The sequence below is a fragment of the Mus caroli genome, chromosome 2 (genome assembly GCF_900094665.2).
Source record: "Mus caroli chromosome 2, CAROLI_EIJ_v1.1, whole genome shotgun sequence".
Taxonomy (NCBI): domain Eukaryota; kingdom Metazoa; phylum Chordata; class Mammalia; order Rodentia; family Muridae; genus Mus; species Mus caroli.
This window is the reverse complement of record NC_034571.1, coordinates 99274857-99298258: the sequence shown is the minus strand read 5'-3', so window position 1 is coordinate 99298258 and position 23402 is coordinate 99274857. Positions and strand designations below refer to the sequence as shown.

The window sequence follows — 23402 nt, the reverse complement described above, 5'->3', positions numbered from 1 at the left end:
AATGCACAAGCATTTATTTGTATTTATGTTTGCAAACCTTTAGTTTCTAAGTAATTCATGAAATTTATCTTATTACTTAAAAAGTTCTAAGTGTATTGGCTAGTAAATTATTTTATGTTGATGCTAAATAAGGAAAGTGATTAAAACGTATTGGGTTTATGTTTTCATTTTCATTCTCCAAAATGAAACACTGAATAAGATAAAGAGAAAAATCTAAAGAATACAGAGAAAATAAGAAAGGGGGAGGGAGGGAGGGATGAGGGAAGGAGAGCATGAAAGAGAGAGAGCTTAAGACCTCAAATTTGTATGGACACAAGTGATTCAGTGGCAACGAAAGTTGACTTTAAAAACAGGAAGGGACCTGAGTAGATATTATTCTAAAACAGGCATACAAGTAGCCAACAGATCAATGCAGGAAAAAAAAAACCCTCAAATACCATTGTTCACTAGAGAAATATATATTAAAACCTCTAGGAGATGTTGACTTACAACTCTCGTTATCAACATGGTAAAGGGTAAGTATTGGTGATGATGTAGAGAAAGAAAGTCTTTGTCCACTGTTGGTAGAGTTGAAAACAGTGTGGCAGTCATTACAAAGTTCACAGTACAGGTATTGTATCTAATAGCACTACTCATGCACTTATATCTAAGGAAGTGAATCCGTGTGTTGAAGGAATAGCTGTGTTCCTTTTCATTACAGCAAGGATACAGAATCAACCTGAATTATCAACAGAAAGTGTGGTATACACACAAACATGCAGCAGAGTACTATGTTACCTTGAAAAAGAATCCTGTATTCTGTAGTACAGATGAAAGTAGAGAACATTTCGAAGCATTGTTAATGCCTTAGGAGGGAATGGGTAAACACATGCTTTCTTTTAACCCATAGTGAGGTTCATCATATTAGTAGTTGCAATGTATTTCATAATCTGGGATCTCGGAGCAGATTATCCACCAGCCCTGTATAAAGCTAGTTGGCCCACATGGTAATTGCATAGACTGCATTCACACTGGAATACTATGTGCTGAAAATGGAGCTAGCCAGAACAAATAAGTGCCGAGGCAGGACACTCTCAGAGAATCACCCTTACACAGTGTTATTTATGGATGTGTTCTAATGTAAAAGTAGGAAACTATGCCCATGTAGCCTGTGTTGTCCTTGAAAGGGGGCAGTACTACGTGAAACATACCCATGCTGGGAGGCCCTTAGTCTCCTGGAGTCATGTGTGTTTTTGACAGAAAATTTTTCCTTATGTTAGCTCTGTTTCTGCAAGATAGGGATTTGGAGTCAGCTGCAGCCATTCAGAAGCGCACACATGTACAAATATATACACGCATTTTTGCTGAATCAACTTGTATTGATGTTGCAGACTAAAGAAAGGTGCTGCTGCACTTCTTAGCTTCACTCATGAAACAGGCTTCCTTCTTTCTAACTTTTCCCTGAAACATCTTGTGACATTTACAAGGGTTATATCTCAAGTGTTCTTTTTAGGCCCAAGTGCACCTTAAAAATTCATTTACTGTTTTCAAAGTAAGAAACAAAGCTAGTGAGAAAAAAATCTAGGATGTCTTCTTAAACCCATGCATTTATTTTTGTATCATCTTTTAACAAAGGAAGTGGCTAAATTTAGTAAGAATTATACTATGTTTGCCTTCATGTGTCCTAAAAATCCAAATGATTAAATTAATGTTATTTTAGCAGTTTGTTGTAAGGACATTAAAACTTTGATGGAAGATGAGCGCAGGTGATCAGGACATTGATTTGGGAGTGTGGGCATAGCAGTTCATTAACTATGTGTTAATTATGTATGATTACTCCTGAAAAGCTACGCTGGCTTCATCTTTTAGGTTACTTCATTAAATCATTAATTTTCTTGGAGGTAACTAAGCCCGACATAATTAAGTCATCTCAGTCTCCACAGATTTTTATCCTCTCATAATGTCAAAAACTAAGTAACTGACCCTCTTTTTTACATACTGACTTCATATTTTAAATTGTTTAATATTAATTTGATACACTTTTTTATTTAAACATTTTAATAAATTTGTGTTGTTTACTTAATGTATTATAGATGTTTCACTACCTGTGTGATAGGCCTGTTTATGTATTTGAACCACTTCTTACCAACAGTTTTTTGTCCTGTGGCTACATGAGGCTGCTTGAGTTCATTCAGAAGAGCATTTACGCTGAAGGATTTGATGGAGCTAATCCCCAGGTATGAGGGTTTCCGAGCCTTCTGTAGTCATGGACAGAGTGCTGTTCTCAAACCTCTCGGGTAGGCTGAAGAGCCTGGGAAAAATCAATAATGTGCAACCTATTTTCACAGACCGTGTAAATGAGCAGAGAGTATTCATATGTATTTAGAGTTCTTACTAGATTCTCAGGATGCACACAAAATAATCACATTGTACTTAAATATCTATTTTTAGCTTCTGAGATTACTAAGTAGTTATGTTTTTTAAATTACTTCTCATAATAGAAGTATTCATTTTTTTATTTCGAATGTTCATATTTCTGTCATTCAGACCTTAATTCTAAATTGCCTTATGTGTAAGAATTATCACGATATTTATGCCTTGCTCCATTACATTCTGAATTGTTTCATTGAATAAAAGATATATTTTTGTTATATTTTATACCACAACTGTTCTCTGTACCTCTAATTTTATACTTTCTCCAAATTCTCAATACTGAAGATGTTTTACTTAAATTTAAAAAAATTAAGAAATTTTATTGTTAAACATTTGCCTTCCAAAGATTCTGAGTGATATTAATTATATTTGATGCTAAAAGATGTATATTATTTTATGATTATTATATTATTTAAGGTTATTTTAACAAATGTATCTTTACTGCACAGTTATTTTTAATGAAGACAAAGAAGCTAGAAATTAAATTTTATCATCTTTATCTACAATTGCTGTTAATTCATAGATTTCTATTTTTTAATCAATTTACTTACTATATTAACAATTTCTTCATGGCAAAATAAATAATTTTGAAATTGGTTTTATTGCCAATTTAATAGCAGGGTGAAATATTTATGTGTATCTGGAAAGTATTTAGAGATGACCTTTAATGTTTTCTATAGTCATTGTAGTGACTGCTAGTACTATTCATTCCTTATTACTGCATTTTGGTCCTAGCTAAGATTTATGGGTGCCATGTCTTCTTTTGGTGCCAGTGTGTGTCTGCAGAGGCAAATTGGTCGCTGACAGACACCTTTCCCCACTTGCGGTGGTAGCTATGGAAACAGGCATGTCATAACAGTTCCTATGGTGCAGTGTGCAGAGCTGCAGCTTCTGCAGGATGATGACATTTCTTCTAAAAGCAGGAAATTTATAAAATGCAGAAAAGCAACAGGAATTGCTTGACTTTTGCCAAGGAATATGTACATAAGCACCTTAGAAATAAAACTAAGAATACTTCGGAAGTAACCTTGTATTGAAACAAAATAGAAATTATTTCTTTGTTTATTTGGATATGGAAAAAACATACCACTTTCAAGAGACAATTGATTTGTATTCTTTAAAGTTGATAAGAAATAAAATGAAGCACGTTCAGTTCTCTCATTATGTGAGGCTCAGTAACAGTTGACGTTCATAAAGACTGGACAAAACTGAGGTAAAACATTTCTATAGTGCATACCAAAAATGCTTAACATTTTCGAATTAAACTTCTGCCAATAAGTCATTATAGAAGTAAATTTCCTATGTATTAGAGCGTATTAAACCCTGTACTATATTACTTGCTACACTCCCTAGTCTAGTCACGTCTCAGAACTGCAGACAAGCTGAGGAATAGCAAAGAGTCTTTAAGTAGTATTCTTGAGTCAAAATAGTATTTTGACATTGGAGTTAATCCTACTTNTAAGGGGAAATTTTTTGTCAACTGTGCACTTTCAAATAAATTGAACTAGTTGGATAGAAGTTAAAATATATTCTATAAGGAACAGANGATGTAGCTCATCTACAAATATATTTGGGTACAAACATTTAAAACTTGCTTCGAAATATCATTTGTTATTAATTTTTAAATGCCAATTATTTAAATTAAATTAAATATACTATAAAAATTAAGTTTGACCATTGATTTTTTTTTACTTAGCATACTAATTAAATATTAGATATTCTTATGGGAATAAATGTATCTATTATCTTAACTACCAGGTGCATTTTGTATTTTATAACCTAACATCTAAGATACCAGAAGAGATTCTGCTTTTGTTTCTGCAGTTACTATTATAATTATGAAAATCTATTCTTTGTGTTGAAGTATTATGTACATTCCTATTCTAATGTGTTGTGTACCAAGGACTTAACAATCTTTTAATTCATTCATTATTTGAGTCAGAGTTTTCATGCCTTCTGTATACATATGGTAGTATATATGTCAGGGTCACCAAGCACTTATAACTCCCTATTCCATGTCTAACAGCATCTTTAAGCATTTTGCAAGTCCTCCCTGTTACAGTAGTATCTCTAGGTTTGAAATGCTGTCTCCTTTACTTCGCCCTTTCATTCTCATAGCTGTGTCCTATCTGTCTCTTTGTTGTTTATTCCAGTAAGGGTCTATTTTCTTGTCTTGGCAAGACAGTGCCAGGACTTGAACCCAGGACCCTACACGTATTAGGTAAACACTGTGCCACTGAACCATATCTCCAGCTTTCCTCACTATTTATATTTCCCTGTGGATCTCTCTATTAAGAATCTGACCTAGGCCTATTATCATGAGATAACAAGTTTAACAAAACAGACCTTACATTTTTACCATTTTATTTCAATATAAGTTCTCAGTAATAAAGAAAGGAAATAGCTTCTTACTTTTCACAGATAGTATACAAAAATTTGCCAGGAACATGCATGTACTTCTTTTTTTAAATAATTGTAGTAAGATGTATATTAATGTGTCCCTGTGTGCATGAGTGAGGCATGCATGCATGTGCGCACGTCCTTGTGATTTTGGTGCTCTCTGAAGCTAGAAGCAGGCATCAGATCACAGCTGGTTGTGAGCTATGTATTCAGGTTCTAGGCAGAGAAGTTGGGTCCCCTGCATTAACAGACAAACTCTAAACCACTGAATCTTTTCTAATTCATGTTTCTAATATCTGCCTCATGCATGTTTTCACTTCATTCTCCTGAGTAATACACAAATTAAATGCTTTTCATGGGCCAAGATCATAACATAGTAAAAATAGATAAAAACTTTTTATCTATAGTAAATACTTTTTTCTCATCCTAGGTCTCTACATAACTGAGTATAACTACTATTTATATGTTGTATTTATATTATGTATTATATATTATTTATTATATATTATAATTCATTAACCTAGGGATGATTTAAAGTATATACATACATATATATATATATGTATGTATGTTATATGCAATTGCATATATATATGTATGTTATATGCAATTATATCATTGTTGTGTATAAAGGACTTAAACATACATAGATTTTGGAATCCAAAGAACTCCCTAAAATAAGTGCCCCTGGGGATGCCAAGAAGTGGCTTTGCATCTGCAGAGCCCTGCAGTGGCTTCCCAGCCTGGACTCTTCCTCTCTCTCATCCCCTCCCACACTCCTTCTGTCCTCTCCAGCTGTCAGATGTTTACATTCATTTGCACTATTTCTCTTTGTCAATAACTTTTTTAATAAAGAGAATACAGAGATCTGGTCTCTCAATTGGTAAAATAGATTTGCTAGATTGGGTAATAGTAATTATTTAATAATTTTTAGTACAATTTTCTAGCAACAATGAATGATTCATTTTAGGGGCCTGTTTCCTCAGAAAGCCCATTTAAACTGGCACATATGTGAAATCATGGCTTTAAGAAAGAACACCTTATTTATTTTATCAGAAACGTAGTACTGATCTTCTAAATACTTGCATATTCCATGTTTTGTTAACACCTCTTTCATGTGCCCAGAAATATTGCTAGATTGCTAAGGAAAGCATTTACAAAACATTTGTTCAGTAAGAATAACCCTAACAGCAGAGCTTGTAAACACATATGTTGTCAAATACTTACTGACAAGTATCCTTGCTTTAAAAAAAAAATGATTTTAAAATGTTCTCTTCCAAGGAAAACATATTGAGCACCATTATTTTGACTATAATGTCAGTAATCTCTAAATGTCATCTGCTAACTTTTGAAATGTTGAACCTAAATTAGATCAGTAAAAAAACAACTTCATTAAAAAAACCTAGAGACATAAAATACAGTTGTAAACACCTTTGCAAAAGAAGCCCCCATAGCAGTGACAGAAAGACAAGGAGTGCTGACGTCATGGGTTACTAGAGGTGCAGGGTATTATAATTCTAAGAATGCATGTTTACGGTTTTGAATTAACCATTTTCTCTGCTGATGCCTCTAGCATCATATTATTTGGGGATTTTGTTATCATTGTTGTTTGGTTTGCTTTGCTAACTTTTTGGAGACAGAAGCTCTACACACCTGGCTGTCCTGGCCCATGTTTTATAGACTTCACTAGTTTTGAATTTACAGTGATCCTGTTCCTCTGCCTCCTAAATGCTAGGAATGCAGGCAAGCCCCACAGCACATAGTACCTCGCTGCTGCTTTTACTCTCTCAATAAGAATCTTACTAGTCACCTCGAATTTAGACAAAATTCAAGTTTGGTTCTTGTCATGACCTTCATATTTTCTAAAAATTAAAAAAAAAAAAAAAAAAGCTCTCCATTTGATAGACAGCATTTTACTGTGTTCTTAGGCTGCCCTTGAACTCCCATACTCAGTCAATCTACCAGCAGCAGTATCCTAAGTAGCTGGGACTGTTGGTGTACCAAACTGGATTTGTCCTATTTTCTCTCATACTCTTGTCCTCTAGGCATATACTACATACTATCTTCAGGGTAAGATCACTTCAGTTTGTACCGTATCTATCATCTTCCCGATATTGTGAGTTTAGATAAGAACTAGCAAATAAAGGAGTGTTATTAATAAGCAGTACCTATGTATTTACCTCCTCCTCTGTCTTTTAGAAAAAGCAGAAAAACATTTTAAGAATAGGAATTCAGAACCTTGGCTCACCGTTATGGGGAGATGACATTTGCTGTAAAGAAAACTGTGACAACAATCATAGGCTTACCAAGTTCCTTTACATTCTCCGTGGTCTTCTAAGATCCTCACTGTCAGCCTGCATCATCACGATGCCAGCACATCTTGTCCAGGTAAGACCTATTGTTTTTCTTACCTACTGGGAAAATGGAAGAACAGTTTGGCTCTAATTTCCCTTCATTGCTTGTGATATTGGCCATTATTTTATTTGCTCCTTCACTATTTGAATATCTTCTGTGGGTTTTGTCCATTTTTTTTTTTTTTGGATAATCTCATCATCCGTTTGTAAGGTTTTTTTGTATTGATTTAGCTATTCTTTTAATAATTTTCTTCTACCATGTAACATCCCTTTTCTTAGTCTTTTGAAAATACAAGGTTTTTAATCTTGACCAATTTGATACATTTTAATCGACCATTCCCCTTAGTCTTTGCTCTTATTGATCTTGGCCTCTCTTAAGACTTTTTCCTATTTACTTCTAAATATTTTGTACCTTTTTTCTTGTATAAATGAGTCAATACCTCCTTTAATTTTTACACAATTTTAATTTGTGTTTGTAAATACCTTCTGGTTTCTAGCATTCTAACTATTCATTAAGTAAACATGTAATAAACTTTATGGCTCTCTTTTTACAATGTCATTAAGACTAGTCCTTATGGCAGTCCTCCCATTTACTGAATTATAGGAGTCAGCCATAGTGAGCAGCAGCAGTTGTATAGTATAGACGATGGTAGTATTCTTTGCTAAAGGACATTATCATCTCAAAGATGTGATTTCATGCAAGCTTAAATATCTCTTCTACATTAGTGTCTTATAGGAAGGCAAGGCCACACCTTTATACTTCACGGGGCATTATAATAATGTAATATCAATGTGAGCAAAACTTCTCTGTTCAATGTCTGACTTTTCTACATAGATGATCAGTAAATGTGAGTTGAATGAATATTGATTCTCACTTTGAAAATTATTTCTAATCTCTAATTGTTGAAGCTACACATGTGTTTTTGTTCTAGCATACCTAGACCACCCTACCAAATAATAGATATGTTAAAATATCATTGAATTACATTAGTATATATAATAATGCAACATATCCCAAACTTGAGTTTCAATATGACTGAAAATTGAGGCATAAATAACAAGAGAATTTCTACTCATTGGTGAGTAGAATTTATTTTTAATAATCATGATACATTAACTCAGGTTTTCTTCACAGGCTTGTAACAAGTCATTCTTAAATATAAGTTTATGTTTTTATTATGTTAATAACAAAAATATGTCATTTTATGTTATTCTCAAAATGATATTAAATCTATATAAATATTATAGGAAAACTTCTTTTTGTAACAGTGTTAGACATTGTTCATTGTTCATCATGTTACTGTAAAATAAATACTTAAATGGTAGCATTGTTCCTCATGGTGAGCTTGATGATTTGATGGTCGATCTGAAGCTACAGGGAAAAGTTCCGTTATGTGTGTCTGCATCTGCTTCTGAGGCCCTGGCATCTCAGAGCCTTATGTCAGGGGGTCTTTACCACAACCCTGGGAGACGATTATTTCTAGTCTCTGCTTCCCAAGGTGGTCCAATCAGTAAGTGGCAAGGCTTATGTTTCTCCTTAGGTTCTAGCCCCTTCCATCTTCATAGTTATATCACAGAGCTCCTCAGCCATCACAAAACTCTGCAACTTAGCTCTTGATTAACACTGCTATTATTTAGTATTTTTAAGGAGAAAATTATCATTGCAAAGTCCTTATCACATTAGAGTATGTAAAAGATTAGGCAAAAAGTTCCATTCTTGACAAATGACAAATATATGGATGTATGCTTTCTTCTGCAAAATTGCAAGTAAAGAAAAACAGTTGTAAAATAACAACTTGAGTATGTAATTTTATATTTATTTTAAAACTGAATTAAAATTAATGAAAAACAAAACAGAGACCACTCAAAGCTGTATTGTAAGTGATTGTTCCTTTAAAAAGGTCCTAGCCACTGTAATGTCTCTGACAGATTCCCCTTCCTTACATTTCAAGGAACAACAATGATCCTCTCAAGTGTTGTCAGGTCATCCCCTCTACAGCACAATTTAGATGGTTGAATGGCAAGGTCTTGGAGCCAAGGTTTAGAGCCTTTCTACACAATATTGTTTAAACTTATGCATTTTATTGTATCAAGAGAGACCACTTTGAAATAAAAATAGCAAGATTTAAACCAAACAGGTAGGTTGTTTAAAGTTAAACAGCATGATTGTGTTCTCAGAATGGAAAGTGTTGTTAGTAAACCCACTAGCCACCTTCTAATAGGGTAGTGAAGCCCACTTGTAATCCTAGCCCTGGTGAGGAGGAGACAAATGGATCCTCAGAACTTGCTGCAAGCTCCGGGTCTCAGCAAGAGACCCTGTCTCAAAAAACACAGTGGATGGTAGTGGTGCTTACAGAGTAACTGCCAAAATTGACCTCTGGCCTCTGCACAGACATGCATGAGGCAGTCATGCTCACAGACACACCTAATTAGAAACATGAATATACAAAACAGAGAGACTGAGTTTGTTTCATAGTATGTGTGTAGTGTAACTGTAGGCCAGATGTAGTCCTAAACTCTCCCTAGATAGTAACTCATGTAATCCTTAGACTAGGTGCTGATGCTATCATCTTCTCTCAGGTTACACAGCAGACAGTAGACCTGAGTAGTGCCTCTAGTTGCTGCGCTCTCAGCCACCATGCTATGCTGCTTATTCCATAGAGATACTGGCATAGAATCAAAGTAGGGAGAGGATGAGAACAAAGCAGCATCTGATGACAAAAAGAAAGTGTGCCTTTGGAGGCTGGGATGCTTGATAAGTTACTCGGTCTCAGTTAGCTTTCTCGTCTTAGACTCTTCATCTATAAAAAAGTGAAACAAAAATTAATCAATTCAGAGGATGAAAAATATACACAGTAGGCATTCAGTATGTGTTAGCAGTCATCATCAATGCTGGACACACAGTAGGCATTCAGTATGTGTTAGCAGTCATCTTCAGTGCTGGGTTTTACTTCAGAGACCCTCAGGATTGATAATCAGAAGAGAGAGATCTGTCAAAAATGAAAATGTTTGCTGTGTTGCTGCAGTAGAAAAACTGAGAGCAGATCAGAGGGAAACACCTGTGTGGCATGCTAGACACTCTGGCCACCACTCCTTGCAGCAGAAGGAGAATAGAGATCTTCAGTTACCTGACCCTTCTCCTGAAAAACACCTAGCAATGTTTTCTCCTGGATTGGGCTAAAGGCAGACCAGGAAGCACAGATATGTGCTTGTGTTTTAGCAGCATAAACTTCACAAGACTCACAACAGTTTTCGTACCATGACCAGTACTATTTCTGGAGTCTCTAAGTCAGAGTTTAAATGGTGATTGTGTGACTAGGACAGTTTTGCACACTCGCTGCCTCATTCATTCATTCATTCATTTATTCATTCAAATACCGTAAGCATCGTGATAGGTATCTATGGATAAAACATAACAAAGTCACCACCTCAGGGATGTTGAAGATAAGATAAAATAAAACAAAAACAGTATGAATGCTGGTGGTTTGGGTTTGGGGTTTATTTGTTTATTTGTTTGTTAGTTTTGTTTTGTTTTGTTGGTAGTGGTAGGGGTTTTGTTGGTTATTGTTATACTGGGTGTTTTGAAGATTTTTTTTTTTTTGGTCTGGTGTGGGAAGTGTGTGTGTTATGTGTTGGATATTTGAGCTTTGTTTGGTGTTGATAATTGTTTCTGTTAGGAAAAAGAAATGTTATTTCATATCCTTGGAATTTTTGTCATATAATTAAGCATCTTTAAATTAAGACAAGACTAAGGGTATATAAACTATTTTCATCTCTTGGAGTAGTGAAACAGCCAATCAGTGCTCTTGTCTCAGTTATTAGCATTCTGTCAGACTTGTACAGTAATGATTAGTTACCCTTTATTGTACTTTTGGCATGCTTCCCATGTTTAACTTCATTGTAGGGAAGGAACACATAGTTAAGGAAATTGCAAAAGAGGGGGAGAAGTTAAAATAGGGAAAATAATAGATTCAAAACTGATTTCAACTTATTGTTGTAATGATACTTATAAGCGGAGTGAACAAAGGTGATTTTTAAAGTTTCTATTTGAATTATTTTGTGTTCTTACATAAAGTCTTACAACTTTAAACTTGAAATGTTTGATTTGATTTGATTTAAGGTTATTTCTATAATAATACAATAGAAGCTGACAAGTGTGCTTTGAAGTTAATGTATAAAAATAAGTTCTAAATACCTGTTTAAAAGGACTGAAACTATTTAGGAGGCATATTATGAATGTCTTCAGACAGACATGTAGTTTTAAGCAGTTTTCCCTATAAAATTGTAGTATTATTACTCATAACTCTTATACTAGAATATAGTTTAGTATCTGCCTGAAGACCCTGTCTTAAAATATATGTGAAGATGGCTCCATTGAGTGTGGTTCTTTTCCACACTGAACTATGAGGTGCAGTGTGACTAGGAGCAGAGCCACCGTAGTGCCCTCTCTCCCAGCGTTACTTAGTTCCCACATCCCTGCTGAGTAGTTGTTCCACTCGCCAAGAAGCCTGTTAAAGAGCCCCTGAGAGCATGTGTACAGCCCTCCACGTTAATAGTTAATTGGTGAGGATGGCAAGATGAGAGGACAGCCGAGCATGTGGTCTCACAGACTCGGGCAGTAGACAGGCCTCAGCGATAATAACAGCAGATGCTCAGGTTCTCACAGCATAACTGTCCCGACTCTTGTTGAGGCGATGTTATCATGAACTGGAAAAAAAAAAAAAAAAGCTTATATCTAAGAAAAGGAACTAAGCCCTCTTCTATTCTTCTACATGTTAAATTATAAGAAGACTTTAAATCTTTATGTCTAAATCTCTATGTGAGTGGTTATTCTCCTCTGAGTACAAGGAGCACTCCTCCGGCCCTGCTTACTCTTGGGAACGAGTGACTATCCCCTGCCATGCCTTTAGCAACATTATTTTTGGCATAGTGAGCATAAAGGACTTTAAAATGGGACATTTTAATTTCTGTATCTAGTCAGCTATGACACCATCACTTCTTTCTGATCTATAAGTAGCAATTGTCTTAACTATTGGTGAGATTTGTTATCTATCTCAAAATTACGTAAGCATTTTATACTTTTTTTTTCAATCCCAGTGATAGTGTGTGCTTGTAAAAAATGAGAATCAGTAATATTTCTTTCTGGAAATAAAAGCTTAGTTTTGTGCCTAAATACAGTTTTGTTAGCAAAATGAAAAGAAAATAGATTTTCTATTACTTGTATACTTCTCATACAACTCATGATAACTTATCCTTGATTTGTATTTTTAAATAGATTAAAAACACTTTTACCTAAAACTGTCAGGAAGTAAACACTTGGTATTAAAATGGAAGGTTATTCTCCTATACCTTTTTCATAGTTTTTCTTTCAAAGAATATTTACTGTCTCTCTTTTTTACTGCAAATTTTTTATCAGTGTTTCATAATCTACACTCTCTAGGGGACTTTTCAACATACACAATGTAAAATGTTTCTTTCCCTGTGATAATGCAGGAATGAAAATCTCTTGCATTTGCTTAAGAAACATCAGTCAGTGCCTGAGTTGGTTAAAGTTTTTCAGATCAGATTTCAAACGTGAAACTAGACTGCAACATGTTTTTATTTATTGTCATTGGGAGTTGGTGACTTGATATTTGTAGTCAGTCTCTTTATCACATAGATACTGTCTTGCAATGATAACAGTTTTGACCCCAGTTCTTCATTGGATGAAACTCACCCGTGCTCTTTGGCAAATACTAAAGAAAGTGTTTTTTCCTGATTTTAAACAGGGAACAAAGAACCCTATCTCTTAAAAGCTGAAGAGGTTTAAATTTTTATCTTAATTAAAAGCTTTTAAAATTAGTTGATAATGTTAATATGCTAGAGCTTTGAAGCTACTGAAGTGAATAATGCAAAACATCTGTCTGGAGAGAAATGTTTCCATCTGTAACACTGCATTTATTCAATGCCAGAATATTACCAGCTATACCAAGTAAAGCCATGGCTGCCTTTACAAATCATTTATAAGTATCTTGTAAGTGGACTCCAATGAATTTCTAAATTTATCTTTTATTCTTAGATAAATAAGAAAGTATTCTTATTCTTAAAGAACTATTAACATGGAAAAGGTCTCTGCTAAGTCTGACAGTTTGAGTTTGGTGTCCAGAATCCACCTACATGGAAAATGAGAACCAACTCCTGCCAAGTGATCTCTGACCTCCACATGCATAGCATGTCACACACATCATAAACACACACAGATAGATAGATAGATAGATAGATACATACATACATACATACATACATACATACACACATACATAGATACATACATAGAGTCTAATTTAAAGAGTTAAATATAATTGATGAATAATCAAGCTTTTTAACTATAAAATTTTCAGTAATATTTTCCTGTAATTGTTGTGATAATCTAATTATTAGAACTGATTTATATATCTTAAACTATTTTATCTCATTTCTTAAAGTATTTAAAGTGGCTTTTTAAAGGAATACTGGAGAGGTGGCTAACTGGCTAAGAGCACACACTGCTCTTAGGACCTGAGTTTGGTTCCCACCACCCATGTCACGCAGCTCAGAATTGTCTATAACTCCAGCTCCAGGGGGATCTGATACCCCTGGTGTTCACACACACCTGCACACACATGCATATGCCCACACGTAGATACACAGTTTTCATTGATCTTTAAAACTGTACTTTAATAAGGAAAATATTTAAGTATGAAAATTATAGCTATAGCCTCTGTTAATCATAACTATCCATTATTAATAAATAGAGCTAGATAGTCTAGGTATCATTTTTTTTCATGATTACTCTCTTACTCGAGATATTTTCATCAATTACAACCAACTTGTCATTGTTTTAGATCTTAATTAGTCTAAAAGTCATTGTAGGAAAATGACACATTTACAAGGCTTATAAGGTTTTTTTTCAAATGAACTGAATTATATTCAATTCATTTAAATTGTATGCTGCATGTGTCAAATTCTTGTGACTTTATGTAAATTTAGTAAGCTGTAGTTATAATTTATTTTTTAAATAGCAAATAATAGAATTGTTCCAATCCTCTTCCTCTAAAGTGGGATTCGTATAGTTCCCAATTGTTTTCTGTTCATCGTGCACATTAGCACATCTCTCAGATTCTGACACTGCCGCAGCCTGTGTACGTCACATGTGCACTATATATTTGGCTGATTTTCTTGTTCAAAAATGACTGAAACTTACACTTCACAATATCTGTAATTTTCTGTCAACACAGAGCATCTACAGCAGTGTAGATGCATTTTGTCTTAAGGTAGTTATACACATTAAATAAGAACAGGATGTAGTAATTGCCAATCAGACTTGTGTTCATATTGAAAGGGGGAAAATACCTTTTAGAAGCCTTCTATTATGCTTCATCTAACTAAAGTGTATCAAGAACACTATAAGGAAAGTAATCATTTGGCTTGATTTCCACTTTCCTGAAACACCTGGGACAGTGTTTTGTATTGTGGTTGATGTGTAGTCCTGTGTTAGCGATTCTTAACTAAAGGACTGTTTAGGGCCAAGCACAAATCCTCAGTTACATAAAGCGTGGAATATGTCATGGGGTAGAGAGTGAGTCATTGCTAAGGGGTCTGGACCACATCTCCTTTACTGTGATCAGAGCCTAGGCACAGACACAGCTGTTCTGGAAGCAGAAGCAGGGAGTGGCCTGTGTAGTCAATATATGGGAAGTGGATACGAAAACAAACAAACAAAAAAATAGGGAAGGGTCTTTTACATTATTTTTATATATTTTTTAATTAAAAATGAGCTAATAGTTTAATTGTGCATTTATTTCATAAAAATCTTTTATCCTTTGTGTTACAAGCTATCTGAAAAATCTCTGTGGGAAAATAAATGAAGATTTTTAACTTACTCAGATTTTTGCCCTTCCTGAAAGAACACTTAGTAGCCTTGAAAAAATATAGTTATCTCTTAAAACAAAATATGCTTGTTACTATTGATATTTTCCAGCTGTTTAAATACCAGGTCAAATAGTGTGCCCTGATGTTATGTTTTAGCCCTTTGCTATTAATTACATTATTATTATATAAAGAGTTCTAGCTCTTTTAATAATGTTTTCATACCCTACGTAGTCAATCTTTAATGTTGGGGAGTACAAAGGGAGAGATTAAATTAGCCTTGTAACCTCTTTCTCTTCCAGGCTGATGATGGAAAATAAAAGCTCTTAGCCACAAAATGTAACACTTAGAATTAATATTTAATTAGAGCAGCAAACTGTACACTGTGTCTGAAAGCTTCCACACAGTTGTTAGTGCCACAGTTGACCTCCAGGGTTAATAATCACTCACTTCCAGGAGCCAGTGCCAGGTCAGCAGAGGAGAGCCACTAAGAAAGTCCTAGGAGATTAGAAGCAGCAAACCAAATGGCAGGCAAGGATTCCTGGGATGGAGCCTTCTGGAAAGCTGGGAGCTGGAATAGCTTTTAAGCCAGGATTCAGATGAGAACAGTGGGTGAAAAAGCTGATCCCTCCTGTTCTGGGAGCTTCTGGTTGTAGGCCAAAATCTTAGAACAGATTTTTACTAAATGTTTTTGCTGCAGCTATTAACTTACATTGAAAACCAAATATTGAATGATTTTTCTGTAAAATTTAACTAGTTTTTTGTGTAATCATTAGTTCTTAATATTAGTACATAATATCTGCACGTTCAGATCATTAGATTGTCAGATAGGTTTGGCGCTGTACATCTATGCTGTTTTGCTGTGACATGCTGTTTCCTTGTTCCCTGTATAGTTGATTTATATGGTTCATTTCTATATTATTTCATTACAGAGCATTACACAGAGCCAGGAAAGAGACTGAGAAATCTATAACCCAAGACTTTTCCTTTTAAATCATATGTGGGTGTATGTAGATATAGCTATATAAAGAAGAATGATTTAAAGGCATAATTAATTTTAGAAAGCTTATATTATAAAGCACATCTAGATCTGCTTATGATGAAATTAAATTACAAGTTAAATAATGAGACCTCCTGGTGAAACATTGGATCCCTATATATTAGAAAAATTCGTATGCTAAAAGTAGGGTATTAGAAGATGTGTGGATACAGAAGACTGAAAGGAGACACCTTAAATAATTTATTGGTTATATCTTAAATAATGAAAGAAAAGCTAGTTGTGAGTTGAAAAGGCAAGCAGGTGAGGGCCTTGCCAGCAGAGGGAGTAGTCCTGTCTTCTGTCAGGTTCCTGTCACTTCCCCACCTGCCTCAGCCTTCCCCAGCCAGTCTCCCATCTGGACCTGGCTCTGGCTGCCTCTTCCTAATGACAGGCTATCATTTTGTGCTCAATGTGGTATTATTCTAAGCTGATTTTAAACTTTAGTATCTTTAACCTACTGCAGCAGCACAGACACTAACTGGACACTGGGGGATGTCTGCGATTGCATTCTAAGAGATATAAGTATAAAGAAGTAGAATATATCACTTGAAAGGTCCTCATGAAACAAAACATAAAGAACCAAGTATCGAATTAATTTCCATAATGTAAAATTAGATGATGTAAAGTTTTGGGGAACGCCTGAAATTGCTTTTGAATACTATATGTCATTATTTATTCTAGCCTATTTTTATCGTATTTTCTGCATCCCATTTCTGAAAGCCTTCAGAGCATGTTCTGTTAATATTTAAGAGAATGTTGACTGAAAAAAAGGCAAAACTCATAAATATCTACTCTGTCAGTTTAAACAAATGGTATTTCTAAAATCATGCTCTAAAACAAATGAAGAACCACCCTTTTCAAAACAAAGTTAGAGCACACAGTTGATCAGCTAGAACACACACACACACAATGTGGTTTCATTGCCAAGTCCTAGTAATGTGTAAAAAATCAACAATTTCTTTCTCCTTTAAGTTAAAATAGATTTGTCCTTAAGGTACTCTGTGAAATGTTTTAAGCTTTTTTTGGGGGGGTGGGGGGTGGGGAGGGATGTTTGTCTTTGAAGTTAGATAAGGGGTAAATAGTGGTGTTTGAGGTAGAATACATTCCATACTTCTTATATGCTAATTCTATTAAAGGGAAGATTACAAAACAATGATTGTGATGATTTTGTTCATTATTTTTGAGCAGTTTTATCTGACAAAATTATACCAACTGACTTACAATGTCTATTAAATTAAATGTTGCAGATTTAATATGTTTTTGAAGTTCACAGTTTATTTTAGAATATAAAGACAACTTTTTGAAATTTAAATGGAACCTACCTCTTAGTATTATCACAGAATAACATTCATACAAGGAAGTAATAAGACAAATGGATTTCATAACAAAGAAATATGCACACTTTTCAGAAGAGGTTCTGTCTCCCAGGCTCAGCTGTGGGACACCCACACCCACATGCACACCTCCTGACATGTAGTCCTCACACAGAAAGGAGCTTAAATATCCCTTCTCTCTACTTGGACCCGAGCTTTGTCCAGATGTGATGTTCACAGTGTCCTCAAATGAGAACTCTCCTCTCTTATTCTTTGCTATCTTTCTTAGATAGTTAAATGGAGAAGCCCAAGAGTTTATTCTTGACCCAGTGTATGTATGCTTTATACCAGTTGGTAAATTTCTCTGAAGTCTCTTGGAAATTAAAATGTTCATTAACTAACTTTTTAATCTTCAAGTTAAAATATTTATAAGAAATTTACTCTGTGCTGCTACAAATTGTGTCCTTTATATTGTTGTAATTTGTGTCATCCAAGTAAGGAAATGTTCAGTAGACTCTGCTAGCTAAGATTGTGTATTAGAACAATTGTTGAAGCTTTATAGAACAGTAGTTGGATTTTTTTTTACCTTAAAATTGCTATTTTAGCTTTATGAGCTTTGAGTTGAAATGAAGGTTTAAATTGATCTTTGAGAATTTAAAATTCTTTTAATGGATTTGAAATTTTCTAAATAAAAATGTGCTACCATTCTTTCAAAGCAAGCAAACACTCAAAGCAAAACTCACCAGGCTCTTGTGAAAGGGAGAATAAAATAGCAGACAGCTGGGTAGTAAGCTTGGCCTTGTTTACTTGCAGTATATCTGATATGCATTAAGTTTCTAGAATTAAGAAATTATACTGAAACAGAAAATTTAAGGACTCTTTCTACAACTTATGACAATGCCATCTGAGAGTGCCAGCAAACTCTTAAAACTCGTAGACACAGCTCTCTTGTGTTCTGGCTTCCCTCCTAGTCATGTCTCGGCTGCTCTCCAGAGCTGACAACTTTCACCCAGGAGCAAAGGCAGATTGGTCTAGTCTAAGAAGGATTTTTGAGTCATCCTAGATTTCCTATCCAGATGGGCAAGGAGGAGGGATGGCAGTGTCATTGTACATACTTGGGTGATGTCATTATGGCACATGTGCACTATAACCATTAATTTAGTCATGATGACTAAGTTCTGGTAACCTTGTTTAAGTATTTCTCACTTGAAACTTTAATTTAGCAATTTCAATATTAAAATAGGAATGATGTTCAAATATATCTATTATGACTTGATGCATAGATTCTGTTACTTCTTAATTTTCAACTAAAGAGCAGGAAGTTTCACATCTTTTCCAATGTGGGGGGGGGGGAACTGTTTAGAGTCCAGGAGGATACGAATATAGAAGTTCTATGTCAAGAGCTCCACTCTAGTCACTATACTAAAAATGTCTGAGCACTAGTGGCCATATGATGATTTTATGTGCAGTGTGTTCCTGACAAACTGAACCATGACTATTATGTTTCCAAGGGGTTTCTACGTGCATTTCTTGTTCTCATATAAATTCACCTACCTTCATCCAAAAGACCATTTAGTATTAATACAGTGACTTGAAGGACCTTCTTATAAACATGACTCTAAGATAATATCACATTAATGAATCATATTCTAAAAGGATCTTGAATATGCACAAGCAATCACATATTTTTGAACTTTAAAAAAACTGCACTATCATGCCAAAACATTTTTGTTCCTATAAATAGCTAGAAACTCATTGTGTATATTATAAAAATAAAGGTTATCTCAATCAGAAATGTAGACATTACTCTTTTATAGTTTTCCATTATTCTTATTCGATAGATGTTCTCGCTACTTTATAATTTTCACAGCTAGGCTGGTTAGTTACAGTGTGCCAACTTCTGCAGAATAGCTGTGCAAACTACAGTAAGGTCGCTGCTAAATGGAACTTCTTTCATGGAAACAATACAGTTAAATGTTTTTCTTGGCCTAAAGCATCATAAAACCTTTCTAGATAGATTTTATTTTATAATTAATAACAGTGACACAAGTATGGAGCTTAGAAATGCCATAAATAAAGTACATGAATAAGTGAACACACTTCTGAGAAACGTTGAATTCAGGCTGCACATGCCGCTTTAGATTTAGAATCCATTAGTTTTCTTTGATCAATCTAATTAATTTATTGCTTATAAGCTGTCTTTTAAAAGACCTAAAAAATTGATGTCTTTCAATGTCTTATTAGTTAACTTTAGGGTTAAATGAGGAAAAGAAATAACAGTGTTGCGTTAGTCATTTAAATACACAGCACTTTTCTGTTACAACAGAATTAGAAGAGAAATTAGTCCATCTTTAAATCTTACAGTTCTGTTAATTATATAATTGAGAAGACCCAAGTTGATATGCCTGAAATCTTGAATAGGTGAATTCTAACAAACTCTGATATTTAGACACAAAGACTGTCTTTTATTTAGAGATAAAAGTAAACCTGACCTTTTAGGTTAAGAAACACTGTCAGTAGCCTTGCTAAGCTCTTGCTCATCTGATGGTCCGTAACATCAGTACTCTTCTCAGTTGAAATTATACTAAAAATGAAGTAATAGGATCCTGCTGGTTATTATCCAAGATTCTTCTTGATAGGGAACCACATGGCTTTTCTTCATCTCCCACTTGTTCTCACCCTTTACTATCAACCCAGCCACACCCCACCCCCATCCCAACATTGTTCAGTACTCAGCACAATGAATCATTTTCAAGTTGACTCATTGTGAACTGTCTCCCAGCTGTTGGAATGTCTGGCAGACATTTTTGTTTGGGTGAAGAATAACTGGCTGAAACCCAACCTGGATGAGTTTGATAGAATGGTCTTTGGCTGAGGGAATATTGAGAGGAGCATGTTTCTGGCCCCTGAAGCCCCTGTTATTTCTGGAGGAGGACCGTCCCCTGTGGCACTGCACTGAAGGAAGGAATCAATCTGGATTCTTTTCTCACCATTGACTGAAGAATCGCCTTAAGAAAAATAGCCATTTGCAAATATTCTATGTATTTTATAGTGTGTCCACATAATTGAAAGTTTTTTTTTTTAGGTTAAGGAAAACTTGTTTACACTATCTCCTTTTGAGACCACAGATGAGAGTCTGAATTGCCCTCCTCACAATATGCACACCTCCTATGGAGGAGCTACAAATACTACCTAGAGTTTGAGCTACCCAACCATTTCAGCAGAATGTTTGGGTCCCAGCCTACTGTGCATGTCCCTTTAAGCATACAGTCTCAGCGCACCCTCTTTTACTCTCCATCCTGATCACTCTTCACAAAGGTACTTAAGAAACAAGATCAGCACTAAGCCCGGTACTCATCCTGAAGCATTTATAAAATGAAAATCTCTGTGGTCTCTCCTCTTAACAGCAGACATAGCAGCAAACAGACCAGTTTTCTTGACTGCCTTATATCTCCTATCCTTTTCATCTAAAGTTAGTTTTTAAATTAGTGGATCTTACCAAATATAAAATGAGAGTTTCAAAATTCCAAAATTTCACGAAGGATAATTTATTTTAACAAATCTATATCAGTAGAGCATAAATGTCCTGATGTGTTATATAATTAAACTTTTCAGGCTTATCAACCTATCAGGAATCCCCCCACAAGGAATACTGACTTTCCATTAAGTAAAATAATTGCAAAAGCAACTGGCTAGTCGGTGATTTTACTTTCCTGGCCATGAATTCTGAGTGGCTTGGGGTCATTACTACCTTAGCAACTGGGTATTAAAAGCATGCTTATGTATTGTTTTAATCTAGCACCAGGACATTCCCTAAACTGTTCTGTTTAACACTATTGAATTCGTCTCAAGCTGTGTTCAGGAAGGTGTCGGCCATTGGTCAGTGCTAGGCACAGTTTCTTTGCCTTTCTTTGTTGTTACTCTAGAGCCAGATGGCAGCATCTGGAAAGGGCCACAGGAGACTCCAGAACTAGCCACTTTACATCCCCTTACCTGGACCTTCCCATGTTTTGAATATGTAGCCGGACCTGAGGTGTTATTGGGCTGAGACCCAGTCCAAGCTGACGGGCAGCAGTGAGCCTCTCACCATGCTTGCCGTGTGCTGTCTATCTTTCTCAGCCCTACTATCTGCCAAGTTCTCCAGTGTACAGGAGCAAAGTCATGAGAAAAGCAAAGTGTAGCCCCTGCATTAGGCCAAAGGAACAATACTTAATGTTTACTATGAAGGTTTGCCTTGCCTTCAACTCTTCAAACTCACATAGAATACTCATGTAGATCAAATCACTCAACTAGGAGACTATTTCATCTGTTTTTCAGACTGTAGTACATTTAACTTTTATTTATTAATGTTTGTTACCTCCACTAAGATTTGTAAGATGGTATAGTAGCATTGTGTAAACGTTTTATTTTGTAATTAATTATAACATGAGTATTCCATTTCCATGTTTTTCAGAATAAATCAATTACTACTCGTGTGAGAAATTTGTCAGATACAGTAGTTGGTCTGGAATCCTTTATTGGTTCAGAGAGAGAGACCAACCCATTGTATAAGGATTATCATGGTATGTATCATCTCTGTCGTGAAAAGCACATGTCCTGAGTGTTCCTCACATACCCGAAAGCATCCTTCTGCTCTCATTACAACATCTGCTAGAACATGGTGTTTATTTTATTCCATTGTCAACGTTTTTCCCTCCTGGTTAATTTTCTATTTAAGCTATTTATCAAACTAAGATTGCAGATTATAACTGAAATTAGTCAAACCCAGGATCTGAAGTATTTTTGTGCCAGTGGCTTAAGGTTTATATGAAATCAGCCATGTTTGAAATAAGTATATTTATAAATGTCCCTAATTTTAAGATGCACAATATAAACTACCTCTGTTCTTAAGCATTTTGAATAACAAATACTCACCTTGTAAGAGTGTACCAGCATTTCTGTGGTATATACAGGTTTATAGTTTGCAGAGCTAGCTATGCGGTAAGGTACATCCCAAACTGAGATGTAGCTTATTGGTAGAGCATTTTCCCAATATGCACACGGACGTACGTTCAGTCCCCAGCACTAGCACTTTAAATGGGGGGTACATATTACCTTGTCACCCTGACATACCTAAACCCAGAAAAGTTGATTGAACATTTTACTACATTACAGGTTTGGTTTGGTTTGGTTTGGTTTGGTTTGGTTTGGTTTGGTTTGGTTTGGTTGATGGTGGAGATTGAACCTCCTGCCTTGTGCATTATAAGTTATATTATCATTTATAAGTGTTCATTTATAAACTTACTGAAATTGTGTTTTATATTCTAAATATATTTTGCTTAAAACATTTCAAAAGTTGAACTGTCATTCTGAAACAGATTCTGAAATCTCTGAATGAGTAAATTATTCCTCATGTGTAATGAATAATTATATTTGTAAACTTTCTTATAATAAGAACCTGAGAATAAAATAATTAATGAGTTATATAAGGACTCCTATCTTAATAATTACCTGACAAGTACATGTACCATGAGGGAAAATGAGAAATGTGTTGTCCTTATTCCTATTAAGCATACTTTATTTACTAAATAAGTATGTATGAGATGTTTAATTGTTACAAGCTATTAATGAGAAGTAGGTGGTAAATATGATCAAAATGCATTCTCTGGAATTTTCAAATAATTTATTACCATATTGTATTTGAAATGTAAGCATATTTATTTTGATGAATTACTTGGAAGAAAATGTTTGTAGCATTCTCTAAATCTGAATTCATGCAGACATTAGCGCACACACACAGACAGAGGCAAGCAGTTCTGTAATAAGGTCTGTCTACTCCAGTCTGACATTTGGTGTCTCTTATCCCATGTTCAAGGATCAGTATCCCTGACATGGCATTCTTAAATATGAGCTGAGTCAGGCAAAAAGATGTGCTGAAGAACCTTCCACATCTTCATCTGTGGGAACTGACCCCTGGTTTAGTCAGAAACGACACAAAAGCCATCCAGTGCCTTGTCA

General features: G+C 34.9%; 1 protein-coding gene across 4 annotated transcripts in view; it reads left to right on the top strand.

Annotated features, from left to right (window-relative positions):
* Nucleotides 1–23402, top strand: part of Elp4 (elongator acetyltransferase complex subunit 4) — a 202605-nt gene that overhangs the window by 73719 nt on the left and 105484 nt on the right. For all 4 annotated transcript variants that reach the window (XM_021154303.2, XM_029471296.1, XM_029471291.1 and 1 more), the window contains exons 6-8: nt 2132–2216; nt 7012–7200; nt 21859–21967. In XM_021154303.2, coding sequence (XP_021009962.2) covers nt 2132–2216; nt 7012–7200; nt 21859–21967 — 383 coding nt within the window. The remainder of the gene's footprint in view (nt 1–2131; nt 2217–7011; nt 7201–21858; nt 21968–23402) is intronic.